Source organism: Oncorhynchus mykiss, chromosome 18, assembly GCF_013265735.2.
Source record: "Oncorhynchus mykiss isolate Arlee chromosome 18, USDA_OmykA_1.1, whole genome shotgun sequence".
In the NCBI taxonomy this organism is placed as follows: domain Eukaryota; kingdom Metazoa; phylum Chordata; class Actinopteri; order Salmoniformes; family Salmonidae; genus Oncorhynchus; species Oncorhynchus mykiss.
In genome coordinates, this window is record NC_048582.1 from 53154795 (window position 1) to 53169046 (window position 14252).

At 48.1% G+C, this 14252-nt stretch overlaps 1 protein-coding gene across 1 annotated transcript in view; it reads left to right on the forward strand.

Annotated features, from left to right (window-relative positions):
• Positions 1-14252, forward strand: part of LOC110496511 (ankyrin repeat and IBR domain-containing protein 1) — a 32468-nt gene that overhangs the window by 13272 nt on the left and 4944 nt on the right. Inside the window, exons 7-18 of the mRNA XM_036953238.1 lie at positions 2397-2514; positions 3905-4116; positions 4525-4613; positions 4846-4990; positions 5191-5348; positions 7099-7187; positions 7357-7487; positions 7664-7798; positions 8045-8131; positions 8266-8332; positions 9253-9398; positions 9544-9722. Coding sequence (XP_036809133.1) covers positions 2397-2514; positions 3905-4116; positions 4525-4613; positions 4846-4990; positions 5191-5348; positions 7099-7187; positions 7357-7487; positions 7664-7798; positions 8045-8131; positions 8266-8332; positions 9253-9398; positions 9544-9722 — 1556 coding nt within the window. The remainder of the gene's footprint in view (positions 1-2396; positions 2515-3904; positions 4117-4524; positions 4614-4845; positions 4991-5190; positions 5349-7098; positions 7188-7356; positions 7488-7663; positions 7799-8044; positions 8132-8265; positions 8333-9252; positions 9399-9543; positions 9723-14252) is intronic.

The window sequence follows — 14252 nt, forward strand, 5'->3', positions numbered from 1 at the left end:
AGTGGCACTCAGTGATGTGTTGTGTTGGATTCACACCAAACATTATGCTTTGTATTCAGGTCATAAAGTACTTTTCTTTGCTACATTTTTTTGTTTTACTTTAGTGCCTTATTGAAAACAGGATGCATGGTTTTGAATATTTGTATTCTGTACAGGCTTCCTTCTTTTCACTCTGTCATTTAGGTTGGTATTGTGGAGTAACTACAATGTTGTTGATCCATCCTCAGTTTTCGCCTGTTACAGCCATTAAACTCTGTAACTGTTTTAAAGTCACCATTGGCCTCATGGTGAAATCCTTGAGCGGTTTCCTTCCAAAGTGTAATTCATAACTTCACCATGCTCAAAGAGATATTCATTGTCTACCAATAGGTGCCCTTCTTTGCAAGGCATAGGAAAACCTCCCTGGTCTTTGTGGTTGAAATTCACTGCTCGACTGAGGGACCTACAGATAATTGTATGTGTGGGGTACAGAGATGAGGTAGTCATTCAGAAATCATGTTAAACACTATTATTGCACAGAGATTGAGTCCATGCAACTTATTATGTGACTTGTTAAGCACATTTTTACTCATTAACCTATTTAGGCTTGCCATAGTAAAGGGGTTGAGTAGTTTTTGACTCAAGACCTTTCAGCTTTTAATTTTTTATTAATTTGTAAAGATTTCTAAAAACATATTTCATATCATATTCGGCGCAGGTGACTTTGTTTGTCACCTGCGCCGAATACAACATGTGTAGGTAGACCTTATAGTGAAATGCCTACATACAAGCCCTTAACCAACAGTGCAGTTCAAGAAGAGTTAAGAAAATATTTACCAAATAAACTAAAGTAAAAAATAATATAAAGTAACACAATAAAATAACGAGACTATATACAGGGTGTACTGGTACCGAGTCAATGTGAGGGGGTACAGGTTAGTTGAGGTAATTTGTACATGTAGGTAGGGGTGAAGTGACTGCACAGATAGTAAACAGCGAGTAGCAACAGTGTACAAAACAAATAGAGAGGTGGGGGGGGTCAATGTAAATAGTCTGGGTGGCCATTTGATTAATTGTTCAGCAGTATTATGGCTTGGGGGTAGAAGCTGTTAAGGACCCTTTTGGTCCGAGACTTGGCGCTCTGGTACCGCTTGCTGTGTGGTAGCAGAGAAAACAGTCTATGACTTGGGTGACTGGAGTCTTTGACAATGTTTTGGGCCTTCCTCTGACACCGCCTAGTATAGAGGTCCTGGATGACAGGAAGCTTGGCCCCAGTGATGTACTGGGCTGTACGCACTACTCTCTGTAGCGCCTTACGGTCAGATGCCGAGCAGTTGCCATACCAGGCGGTGATGCAACCGGTCAGGATGCTCTCGATGGTGCAGCTGTATAACTTTTTCAGGATCTGGGGACGCATGCCAAATCTTTTCAGTCTCCTGAGGGGGAGACTGTCTTGGTGTGTTTGGACCATGATAGTTTGTTGGTGTTGTGGACACCAAGGATCTTGAAACTCTCAACCTGCTCCACTACAGCCCTGTCGGTGTTAATGGGGGCCTGTTCGGCCTTCCTTTTCCTGTAGTCCACGATCAACTCCTTCATCTTGCTCACATTGAGGGAGAGGTTGTTGTCCTGGCAACACACTGCTAGGTCTCTGACCTCCTTCCTATAGGCTTTCTCATCATTGTCGGTGATCAGGCCTACCACTATTGTGTCGTCAGCAAACTTAATGATGGTGTTGGAGTCGTGCCTGGCCATGCAGTCATGAGGGAATAGGGAGTACAGGAGGGGACTACGTACACACCCCTGAGGGGCACTAGTGTTAAGGATCAGCGTAGCAGACGTGTTGTTGCCTAACCTTACCACCTGGGGGCGGCCCGTCAGGATGTCCAGGATCCAGTTGCAGAGGGAGGTGTTTAGTCCCAGGGTCCTTAGCTTATTGATGAGCTTCGTGGGCAGTATGGGGTTGAACGCTGAGCTGAAGTCAATGAACAGCATTCTCACATAGGTGTTCCTTTTGTCCAGGTGGGAAAGGACTGTGTGGAGTGCAATTGAGATTGCATCATCTTTCACATTATGGGATATTGTGTGGAGGGCAGTGACACAAAATCTCAATTTCATCCATTTTTTATTAACACAACAAAATGTGGAAAAATGTCTTTGCTACTGCAGATACAGTGTCTTGTAAGCCAACGTGGGCTGGTCATCTTGAAGATGCAAGACACTATAATAATGAAATAAATCAAGTCACACAAACACACTTTAAATCAGAGATGCATTTGCTGTGAAAAGTAGCCACAGAGGGACAAGCATACTGTTATGGTTTTTGATCAAATGTTTTCCTAGCCTTTTCAATTCTTAATCTCTCTCTCCCTCTCTCTCTTTATCTCTCCCCTCTCTCCCTCCCCTCTCATCCCCAGCCCTATGAGGGTTTGAAGCTGCAGGACTTGAGGAGACTGAAGGACATGTTGATAGTGGAGACAGCTGACATGCTGCAGGCTCCTCTCTTCACCGCTGAGGCACTGCTCAGAGCACACGGTGTGTGTGTGTTTCATGTGTGTGTGTGTTTGTGTAAACTGTCTCTGTATCTAATTGGGACACGTAGGAGCTGATGAAGGTGTGTGTGTGTGTGTGTGTGTATACTGTCTCTGTGTATCTAATTGGGACACGTAGGAGCTGATGAAGGTGTGTGTGTCACTCTAACCTCTCTGTCTCTATGTATCTAATTGGGACACGTAGGAGCTGTTGAAGGTGTGTGTGTGTGTGTGTGTGTGTGTATACTGTCTCTGTGTATCTAATTGGGACACGTAGGAGCTGATGAAGGTGTGTGTGTGTGTATACTGTCTCTGTGTATCTAATTGGGACACGTAGGAGCTGATGAAGGTGTGTGTGTCGCTCTAACCTCTCTGTCTCTATGTATCTAATTGGGACACGTAGGAGCTGTTGAAGGTGTGTGTGTGTGTGTGTGTGTGTGTGTGTGTGTATACTGTCTCTGTGTATCTAATTGGGACACGTAGGAGCTGTTGAAGGTGTGTGTGTGTGTGTGTGTGTATACTGTCTCTGTGTATCTATTTGGGACACGTAGGAGCTGATGAAGGTGTGTGTGTGTGTCGCTCTAACCTCTCTGTCTCTGTGTATCTAATTGGGACACGTAAGAGCTGTTGAAGGTGTGTGTGTGTGTGTGTATACTGTCTCTGTGTATCTAATTGGGACACGTAGGAGCTGATGAAGGTGTGTGTGTGTGTGTCGCTCTAACCTCTCTGTCTCTGTGTATCTAATTGGGAGCTGTTGAAGGTGTGTGTGTGTGTGTGTGTGTATACTGTCTCTGTGTATCTAATTGGGACACGTAGGAGCTGTTGAAGGTGTGTGTGTGTGTGTATACTGTCTCTGTGTATCTAATTGGGACACGTAGGAGCTGTTGAAGGTGTGTGTGTGTGTGTGTGTATACTGTCTTTGTGTATCTAATTGGGACACGTAGGAGCTGATGAAAGTGTGTGTGTCGCTCTAACCTCTCTGTCTCTGTCTATTTAATTGGGACACATAGGAGCTGATGAAGGTGTGTGTGTCACTCTAACCTCTCTGTCTCTGTGTATCTAATTGGGACACGTAGGAGCTGATGAAGGTGTGTGTGTCGCTCTAACCTCTCTGTCTCTATGTATCTAATTGGGACACGTAGGAGCTGATGAAGGTGTGTGTGTCGCTCTAACCTCTCTGTCTCTGTGTATCTAATTGGGACACGTAGGAGCTGATGAAGGTGTGTGTGTCACTCTAACCTCTCTGTCTCTGTGTATCTAATTGGGACACGTAGGAGCTGTTGAAGGTGTGTGTGTCACTCTAACCTCTCTGTCTCTGTGTATCTAATTGGGACACGTAGGAGCTGATGAAGGTGTGTGTGTCACTCTAACCTCTCTGTCTCTGTGTGTAACAGACTGGGACAGAGAGAAGCTTTTGGAAGCCTGGATGAGTGATTCTGAGGAGTGCTGCCAGCGGTCTGGGGTCTTGATGCCCACACCCCCGCCCAGCGGGTGCAATGCCTGGGACACCCTGCCTTCCCCGCGCACCCCTCGCTCCCCCCTCACCCTAACCCTCACGTCCCTCACTGACAGCTGCCTCACCCCAGGGGAGGAGGGAGGGACTACGGTGAGTCACATGACATTTTGGTCCAGGACAGGTTGCACAGTTTTGTTCTACCCCAGCACGAGCACACCTGATCCTACTAACCAACCAATCATCAAGCCCTGGCTACCTGTGTGAGTGTGTAACAGAGTTAAGAACGTACCGTAAGCCCACTCCACAGCTAGCTTGAAATGTTGAGAATGGAGCCATCCAATTAGTACCTTTTGGGTGTCTCCAACCATTAGAACATTGTTAAGGAGGGCGGTCACGTGTGTTAGCAAAGTAGAGGTCTCGAGTTCCAGCCAGGTATGAACCGAAACGAGCTTGAGAGTGGTACTTGCTAAGCAACGTGACATCCGTAACGCATATGTGCGTGTTTGTGTGTGATGTAGTGTATACCTCTGACTGTGTGGGGTGTCTCTTTCCCTCCAGTGTGGGATCTGCCTGTGTTCCATCTCAGTGTTTGAAGACCCAATAGACATGTCCTGTGGTCATGAGTTCTGCCGAGCCTGCTGGGAAGGGTACGTCACTTACACTGTTTGAATTGAATTAAACACGATGGATTCTCATGGGAAATTCAATTGTCACAGGCCTATACGACACATATTACAATAGAGACGTATAAACTGAATAGAAAAATATACACAATCTGGAAGGCAGGAATGCACAGTATAAATGGCAAGAGCCAGCCATATCAATTTAAATATTGACTGTAGATCCAATAATGATTGAATTGGATGTGATTTGTTTCAGGTTTCTGAATGTGAAGATCCAGGAGGGTGAGGCTCATAACATCTTCTGTCCTGCCTGTGACTGTTACCAGCTGGTGCCTGTTCAGGTTATAGAGAGTGTTGTCTCCAGAGAGATGGACAAACGATACCTGCAGTTCGACATCAAGGCACGCACACACACGTACACACACGCACGCACACACACACATGCACACTCACACACACAATGTCGCTCTCAAAGCATCTTATCTCTCCTCCCTGTCTGCGTGTGTGTGTGTGTGTGTGTGTGTGTGTGTGTGTGTGTTTGTGTGTGTGTGTGTGTGTGTGCTTGCCTGCCTGCCTGCCTGCCTGCGTGTATCTTCTCTAGGCGTTCGTGGAGAACAACCCATCTATTCGGTGGTGCCCAGCAGTGCGGTGTGAGAGAGCGGTCAGACTGACCAGGCCTGGTCCGGGGGTCAACCACCTGGGGTTCCCCCTGCTGCCCTCCCCTGCAGTCGACTGTGGCAAGGGTCACCTCTTCTGCTGGTACACACACATCAGACCGTCTCATGGGGAAAACTCTTAAACGTAGAGAATGATACAGTGCATTCAGAAAGTATTCAGACCCGTTCACTTTTTCCACATTTTGTAACGTTACAACCTTATTCTAAAATGGAATAAATTAATGTTTTTCCTCATCAATCTACACACAACACCCCATAATGACTAAGCAAAAACAGGTTTTTAGAAGTAAAAAACAGAAATATGACATTTACATAAGTATTCAGACCCTTTGCTGTGAGACTGGATATTGAGCTCAGGTGCACCCTGTTTCCATTGATCATCCTTGAGATGTTTCTACAACTTGATTGGAGTCCACCTGTAGTAAATTCAATTGATTGGACAAGATTTGGAAAGGCACACACTTGTCTATATTAAGGTCAAGGAGGTGACCAAGAACCCGATGGTTACTCTGACATAGTTCCAGAGTTCCTCTGTGGAAATGGGAGAACCTTCCAGAAGGACAATCATCACTCCACGAATCAAGCCTTCATGATAGAGTGGCCAGACGGAAGCCACTTCTCAATAAAAGGCACATGACAGCCCACTTGAACTTTACCAAAAGGCACCTAAAGGACCCTCAGACCATGAGAATCAACATTCTCTGGTCTAATGAAACCAAGATTAAACTCTTTGTCCTGAATGCCAAGCGTCACGTCTGGAGGAAGCCTGGCACCATCCCTACGGTGAAGCATGGTGGTGGCAGCATCATGTTGTGGGGTTGTTTTTCAGGGGCAGGGACTGGGAGACTAGTCAGGATCGAGGGAAAGATGAATGGAGCATATTACAGAGAGATCGTTGATGAAAACCTACTCCAGAGCGCTTAGGACCTCAGACTGGGGCGAAGGTTCACCTTCCAACAGGACAACAACCCTAAGCACATAGCCAAGACAACGTAGGAGTGGCTTTGGGACAAGTCTCTGAATGTCCTTGCGTGGCCCAGCCAGAGCCCGGACTTGAACCCGATCGAACATCTCTGGAGAAACCTGAAAATAGCTGTGCAGTGACAGTCCCCATCCAACCTGACAGATCTTGAGAGGATCTGCAGAGAAGAATGGAGAAACTCCATAAGTACAGGTGTGCCAAGAAGACTCGAGGCTCACTGCCAAAGGTGCTTTAACAAAGTTCTGAGTAAAGGGTCTGAATACTTATGTAAATGTGATGTTTCTGGGTTTAATAAATAATAATTTGCAAACATTTCTAGACATTTCTGTTTTTGCTTTGTCATTATGGGGTATTGTGCAGATTGATGAGGATAAAAAAATGTAATCAATTTTAGAATAAGACTGTAACATAAGACTGTAACATAACAAAATGTGGAAAAAGTGAAGGGGTCTGAATACTTTCCGAATGCACTGTATATGTATATTCGTCCCCCTCTCTTACTCTCTTCCTCCATCTGTCTCCCTCCTCTCTCTCCCCTCTGTCTTCCATCTGTCTCTCTCTCCCTATATTCCTCTCTCTCTTCCTCCATCTGTCTCCCTCCTCTCTCTCCCCTCTGTCTTCCATCTGTCTCTCTCTCCCTCTATTCCTCTCTCTCTTCCTCCATCTGTCTCTCTCTCTCTCTCTCCCCCTCTCTCTCTTCCTCTAACTGTCTCTCCTCTTTCTCTCTCCCCCTCTTCTTCTCTCTCTCTCCCTCCGTCTCTCTCCTCTGTCTCTCTCTCTCCCCTCTCTCTCCTCTCTCTCTCTCTCTCTCTTTCTCTCTCTCCTCTCCTCTATCTGTCTCTCTCTCCAGGGAGTGTCTAGGTGAGGCCCATGAGCCATGTGACTGTCAGACATGGAGGATGTGGCTGCAGAAAGTCTCAGAGATGAAGCCAGAAGAGTGTGAGCACAGACACACACACACAAAACACACACACACACACACACAGATATACAGTATGTTATAATAAACGCATGATTGTATATGCTGATCTTGGTATGTGTGTGTGTGCATGTTGGTGATGTTTGTGTACATGTGCGAATGTGCTTGTATGTGTGTGTTTGTATCCAGTGGCAGGTGTATCGGAGTCGTATGAGGATGCAGCTAACTGTCTGTGGTTGTTAACCAACTCTAAACCCTGTGCCAACTGCAAGTCTCCCATACAGAAGAATGAGGGCTGCAACCACATGCAGTGTGCCAAGGTACATACACACACCTCACACACACACACACACACACACACCAGCTTTGCTACATTTTAATGGCGTTGAGGAAGATATTGAAGCAGTCCCAACATAGAGCCTTGTGGGACACCATATTAAAGCAATAAGACAGGGTTATTACCATGTATGTACAATACCTGTTTCTCTGTCTGCAGTGTAAATATGATTTCTGCTGGATCTGTCTGGAAGAGTGGAAGAAACACAGCTCTTCAACTGGAGGATACTACCGCTGTACACGCTATGAGGTCATCACACAGCTAGAGGAGCAGTCCAAAGAGATGACTGGAGAGGTACACACACATACATACTTGTTTTTCTATCCTCGTTGTGACCTAAAATATATTTCCATTAAAAATCCTATTTTCCCTAACGCCTAACCCTAATTCTAACCCTAAACCTAACCCTAAGCTTAAAATGGGGATATTTGCGGATTTCAGGTCAACACAAGGATAGAAGAACAACATTCCACACACACTAGCACTGCACACACTCTGACATTTTACGTTAAGTATTTGACAGGAGTGTGTGTTTTTCAGGCGGAAAAGAAGCACAAGAGTTTTCAGGAGTTGGACCGCTTCATGCACTACTACAGCCGCTATAAGAACCATGAACACAGCTATAAGGTAACACACACACAGCATGAAATTGTATTTATGATATCTACCAATGTTGTTTTCTAAAATGTGATGTCTCTCCCTATCCCTCTCGCTCTCTCTCTTTCTCTACCCCCCTGTATCTTCTCTGTTTCTCTCTCTAGTTAGAACAGAGACTATTGAAAACAGCCAAAGAGAAGATGGAACAGCTGAGTAGAGCCTTCATTGGATGTGAGTCTCTGACCTATCTGACTCTACTTTCTACCTCAGAGGCTGTCTCTGCCTCTCCTCTTGTATAACGATGGAGGGAGAGGATGGTGTGTCCTGCGTATGGTGTGTGTGAGTGTGTGTGTATTTGTGTGTTTCTAACAGCAGTGTGTGTATTTGTGTGTTTCTAACAGCAGTGTGTGTGTATTTGTGTGTTTCTAACAGCAGTGTGTGTGTATTTGTGTGTTTCTGTTTCTAACAGCAGTGTGTGTGCGTGTGTGTCTAACAGCAGTGTGTGTGTTTCTGTTTCTAGCAGCAGTGTTTGTGTGCGTGTGTGTCTAACAGCAGTGTGTGTGTATTTGTGTGTTTCTAACAGCAGTGTGTGTGTTTCTGTTTCTAGCAGCAGTGTTTGTGTGCGTGTGTGTCTAACAGCAGTGTGTGTGTATTTGTGTGTTTCTAGCAGCAGTGTGTGTGTTTCTGTGTCTAACAGCAGTGTGTGTGCGTGTGTGTCTAACAGCAGTGTGTGTGTATTTGTGTGTTTCTAACAGCAGTGTGTGTGTTTCTGTTTCTAGCAGCAGTGTTTGTATGCGTGTGTGTCTAACAGCAGTGTGTGTGTATTTGTGTGTTTCTAACAGCAGTGTGTGTGTATTTGTGTGTTTCTAACAGCAGTGTGTGTGTTTCTGTTTCTAACAGCAGTGTGTGTGTTTGTGTGTTTCTAACAGCAGTGTGTGTGTATTTGTGTGTTTCTAACAGCAGTGTGTGTGTTTCTGTTTCTAGCAGCAGTGTTTGTGTGTGTCTAACAGCAGTGTGTGTGTATTTGTGTGTTTCTAACAGCAGTGTGTGTGTATTTGTGTGTTTCTAACAGCAGTGTGTGTGTATTTGTGTGTTTCTAACAGCAGTGTGTGTGTTTCTGTTTCTAACAGCAGTGTGTGTCTCTCCTCTAGGTGAGGGCTCCCCCCCAGACACCAGATTTATAGAGGACGGTGTGTGTGAGTTGTTGAAGACACGTCGTGTGTTGAAGTGTTCCTACCCCTACGGATTCTTCCTCCAGCCTCACAGCACACAGAAGGAGATATTTGAACTCATGCAGGTGTGTGTGTGTGTGTGTGTGTGTGTGTGTGCGTGTGTGTGTGTGTGCGTGCGTGCGTGCGTGCGTGCGTGCGAGAGAGATTAATTCCTCACCCTCCACTCTCTCCCTATTTCTCTACCCTTCTACTCATCCCTCTGTTCCCCAGACTGATCTGGAGATGGCGGTGGAGGACTTGGCTCAGAAGGTGAACCGTCCCTACCTGCGTACGCCGTGTCATAAGATAGTCAGCGCTGCCTGTCTGGTACAGCAGAAGAGAGAGGAGTTCCTGGCCTCGGTGGCTAGAGGGGTGGCCCCTAACGACTCACCTGAAGTACCTAGGAGGAGGTGAGGGAGGGAGGGAGACCGACAGAGCAAGAGAGAGAGAGAGAGAAAGATATATTTTTCCCAACAGGCAGTAGACAGAACAGGGTTGGCCTTTCTTTACAAAGCTCTATTGTCACGGTGCGTGAATGAGGACCCAAAAGCGAATTAACGTAAACAGAACTTCTTTAATAACAAAACATAGGTAGGCTCAGATGGACCGGCAGATTCCGACAGGACAGGACAAGGTTGCAGCAAACATGACGATAGTCTGGTTCAGGCATGAAAAACACAAACAAGAATCCGACAAAGACAGGAACAAAAACAGAGAGAGATATAGAGGACTAATCAGAGGGAAAAAGGGAACAGGTGGGAAAAGGGGTGACGAGGTAGTTAGGAGGAGACAAGGAACAGCTGGGGGAAAGAGGGGGAGAAAAGGTAACCTAATAACGACCAGCAGAGGGAGACAGGGTGAAGGGAAAGGACAGAAACAAGACACAACATGACAATACATGACAGTACCCCCCCACTCACCGAGCGCCTCCTGGCGCACTCGAGGAGGAAACCTGGCGGCAACGGAGGAAATCATCGATCAGCGCACGGTCCAGCACGTCCCGAGAGGGAACCCAACTCCTCTCCTCAGGACCGTACCCCTCCCAATCTACTAGGTACTGATGACCACGGCCCCGAGGACGCATGTCCAAAATCCTACGGACCCTGTAGATGGGTGCGCCCTCGACAAGGATGGGGGGGGGGGGAGACGAGCGGGGGCGCGAAGAACGGGCTTGACACAGGAAACATGGAAGACCGGGTGGACGCGACGAAGATATCGCGGAAGAAGAAGTCGCACTGCGACAGGATTAATGATCCGAGAAATACGGAACGGACCAATGAACCGCGGGGTCAACTTGCGAGAAGCGGTCTTAAGGGGAAGGTTCTGAGTGGAGAGCCAAACTCTCTGACCGCGACAATATCTAGGACTCTTAGTTCTACGCTTATTAGCAGCTCTCACAGTCTGCGCCCTATAACGGCAAAGTGCAGACCTGACCCTCTTCCAGGTGCGCTCGCAACGTTGGACAAAAGCCTGAGCGGAGGGGACGCTGGACTCGGCGAACTGAGATGAGAACAGCGGAGGCTGGTACCCGAGGCTACTCTGAAAAGGAGATAGCCCGGTCGCAGACGAAGGAAGCGAGTTGTGGGCGTATTCTGCCCAGGGGAGCTGTTCTGACCAAGACGCAGGGTTGCGAAAAGAAAGACTGCGTAAGATGCGACCAATAGTCTGATTGGCCCGTTCTGCTTGACCGTTAGACTGGGGGTGAAAGCCGGAAGAGAGACTGACGGAAGCCCCAATCAAACGGCAAAACTCCCTCCAAAATTGAGACGTGAATTGCGGACCTCTGTCCGAAACGACGTCTGACGGAAGGCCATGAATTCTGAAAACATTCTCGATGATGATTTGTGCCGTCTCTTTAGCAGAAGGAAGCTTAGCAAGGGGAATAAAATGAGCCGCCTTAGAGAACCTGTCGACAACCGTAAGAATAACAGTCTTCCCCGCTGACGAAGGCAGTCCGGTGACAAAATCTAAGGCGATGTGAGACCACGGTCGAGAGGGAATGGGAAGCGGCCTGAGACGGCCGGCAGGAGGGGAGTTACCGGACTTAGTCTGCGCGCAGACCGAACAAGCAGCCACGAAACGACGCGTGTCCTGCTCCCGGGTGGGCCACCAAAAACGCTGGCGAATGGAAGCAAGCGTACCCCGAACGCCAGGGTGGCCGGCTAACTTGGCAGAGTGAGCCCACTGAAGAACGGCCAGACGAGTAGGAACGGGAACGAAAAGAAGGTTCCTAGGACAAGCGCGCGGCGACGGAGTGTGAGTGAGTGCTTGCTTTACCTGCCTCTCAATTCCCCAGACAGTCAACCCGACAACACGCCCCTCAGGGAGAATCCCCTCGGGGTCAGTGGAGGCTACTGAAGAACTGAAGAGACGAGATAAAGCATCAGGCTTGGTGTTCTTAGAGCCCGGACGATAAGAAATCACGAACTCGAAACAAGCGAAAAACAGCGCCCAACGCGCCTGACGCGCATTAAGTCGTTTGGCAGAACGGATGTACTCAAGGTTCCTATGGTCAGTCCAAACGACAAAAGGAACGGTCGCCCCCTCCAACCACTGTCGCCATTCGCCTAGGGCTAAGCGGATGGCGAGCAGTTCGCGGTTTCCCACATCATAGTTACGTTCCGACGGCGAAAGGGGATGAGAAAAATACGCGCATGGGTGGACCTTGTCGTCAGAGAGGGAGCGCTGAGAAAGAATGGCTCCCACGCCCACCTCTGACGCGTCAACCTCGACAACGAACTGTCTAGAGACGTCAGGTGTAACAAGGATAGGAGCGGATGTAAAACGATTCTTGAGGAGATCAAAAGCTCCCTGGGCGGAAACGGACCACTTAAAGCACGTCTTGACAGAAGTAAGGGCTGTGAGAGGAGCTGCCACCTGACCGAAATTACGGATGAAACGACGATAGAAGTTCGCGAAGCCGAGAAAGCGCTGCAGCTCGACGCGTGACTTAGGGACGGGCCAATCAATGACAGCTTGGACCTTAGCGGGATCCATCTTAATGCCTTCAGCGGAAATAACAGAACCGAGAAATGTGACGGAGGAGGCATGAAAAGTGCACTTCTCAGCCTTCACAAAAAGACAATTCTCTAAGAGGCGCTGGAGGACACGTCGAACGTGCTGAACATGAATCTGGAGTGACGGTGAAAAAAATCAGGATATCGTCAAGGTAAACGAAAACAAAGATGTTCAGCATGTCTCTCAGGACATCATTGACTAATGCCTGAAAGACAGCTGGAGCGTTAGCGAGGCCGAAAGGAAGAACCCGGTATTCAAAGTGCCCTAACGGAGTGTTAAACGCCGTCTTCCACTCGTCCCCCTCCCTGATGCGCACGAGATGGTAAGCGTTACGAAGGTCCAACTTAGTGAAAAACCTGGCTCCCTGCAGGATCTCGAAGGCTGAAGACATAAGAGGAAGCGGATAACGATTCTTCACTGTTATGTCATTCAGCCCTCGATAATCTATGCAGGGGCGCAGAGACCCGTCCTTCTTCTTGACAAAAAAAAACCCCGCTCCGGCGGGAGAGGAGGAGGGGACTATGGTACCGGCGTCAAGAGCTACAGACAAATAATCTTCGAGAATAATCTTCTTACGTTCGGGAGCCGACAGAGAGTATAGTCTACCCCGGGGGGGAGTGGTTCCCGGAAGGAGATCAATACTACAATCATACGACCGGTGTGGAGGAAGAGAGGTGGCCCTGGACCGACTGAACACCGTGCGCAGATCGTGATATTCCTCCGGCACCCCTGTCAAATCACCAGGCTCCTCCTGTGAAGAAGAGACAGAGGAAACAGGAGGGATAGCAGACATTAAACATTTCACATGACAAGAGACGTTCCAGGAGAGGATAGAATTACTAGACCAATTAATAGAAGGATTATGACAAACTAGCCAGGGATGGCCCAAAACAACAGGTGTAAAAGGTGAACGAAAAATTAAAAAAGAAATGGTTTCGCTATGATTACCAGAGACAGTGAGGGTTAAAGGTAGCGTCTCACGCTGAATCCTGGGGAGAGGACTACCATCCAAAGCGAACAAGGCCGTGGGCTCCCTTAACTGTCTGAGAGGAATGTTATGTTCCCGAGCCCAGGTCTCGTCCATAAAACAGCCCTCCGCCCCAGAGTCTATTAAGGCACTGCAGGAAGCTGACGAACCGGTCCAGCGTAGATGGACCGACAAGGTAGTGCAGGATCTTGAAGGAGAGACAGGAGTAGTAGCGCTCACCAGTAGCCCTCCGCTTACTGATGAGCTCTTGGCTTTTACTGGACATGAAGTGACAAAATGACCAGCGGAACCGCAATAGAGACAGAGGCGGTTGGTGATTCTCCGTTCCCTCTCCTTAGTCGAGATGCGGATACCTCCCAGCTGCATAGGCTCAGCACCCGAGCCGGCAGAGGAAGATGGTAGTGATGCGGAGAGGGGGGCAACGGAGAACGTGAGCTCCTTTCCACGAGCTCGGTGACGAAGATCAACCCGTCGCTCTATGCGAATAGCGAGTTCAATCAAGGAATCCACGCTGGAAGGAACCTCCCGGGAGAGAATCTCATCCTTTACCTCCGCGCGGAGACCCTCCAGAAAACGAGCGAGCAAAGCCGGCTCGTTCCAGTCACTGGAGGCAGCAAGAGTGCGAAACTCAATAGAGTAGTCTGTTATGGATCGATTACCTTGACATAGGGAAGACAGGACCCTGGAAGCTTCCTCCCCAAAAACAGAACGATCAAAAACCCGTATCATCTCCTCCTTAAAGTCCTGATACTGGTTAGTACACTCAGCCCTTGCCTCCCAGATTGCCGTGCCCCACTCACGAGCCCGTCCAGTAAGGAGAGATATGACGTAGGCGATACGAGCTGTGCTCCTGGAGTAAGTGTTGGGCTGGAGAGAAAACACAATATCACACTGGGTGAGGAACGAGCGGCATTCAGTGGGCTTCCCAGAGTAA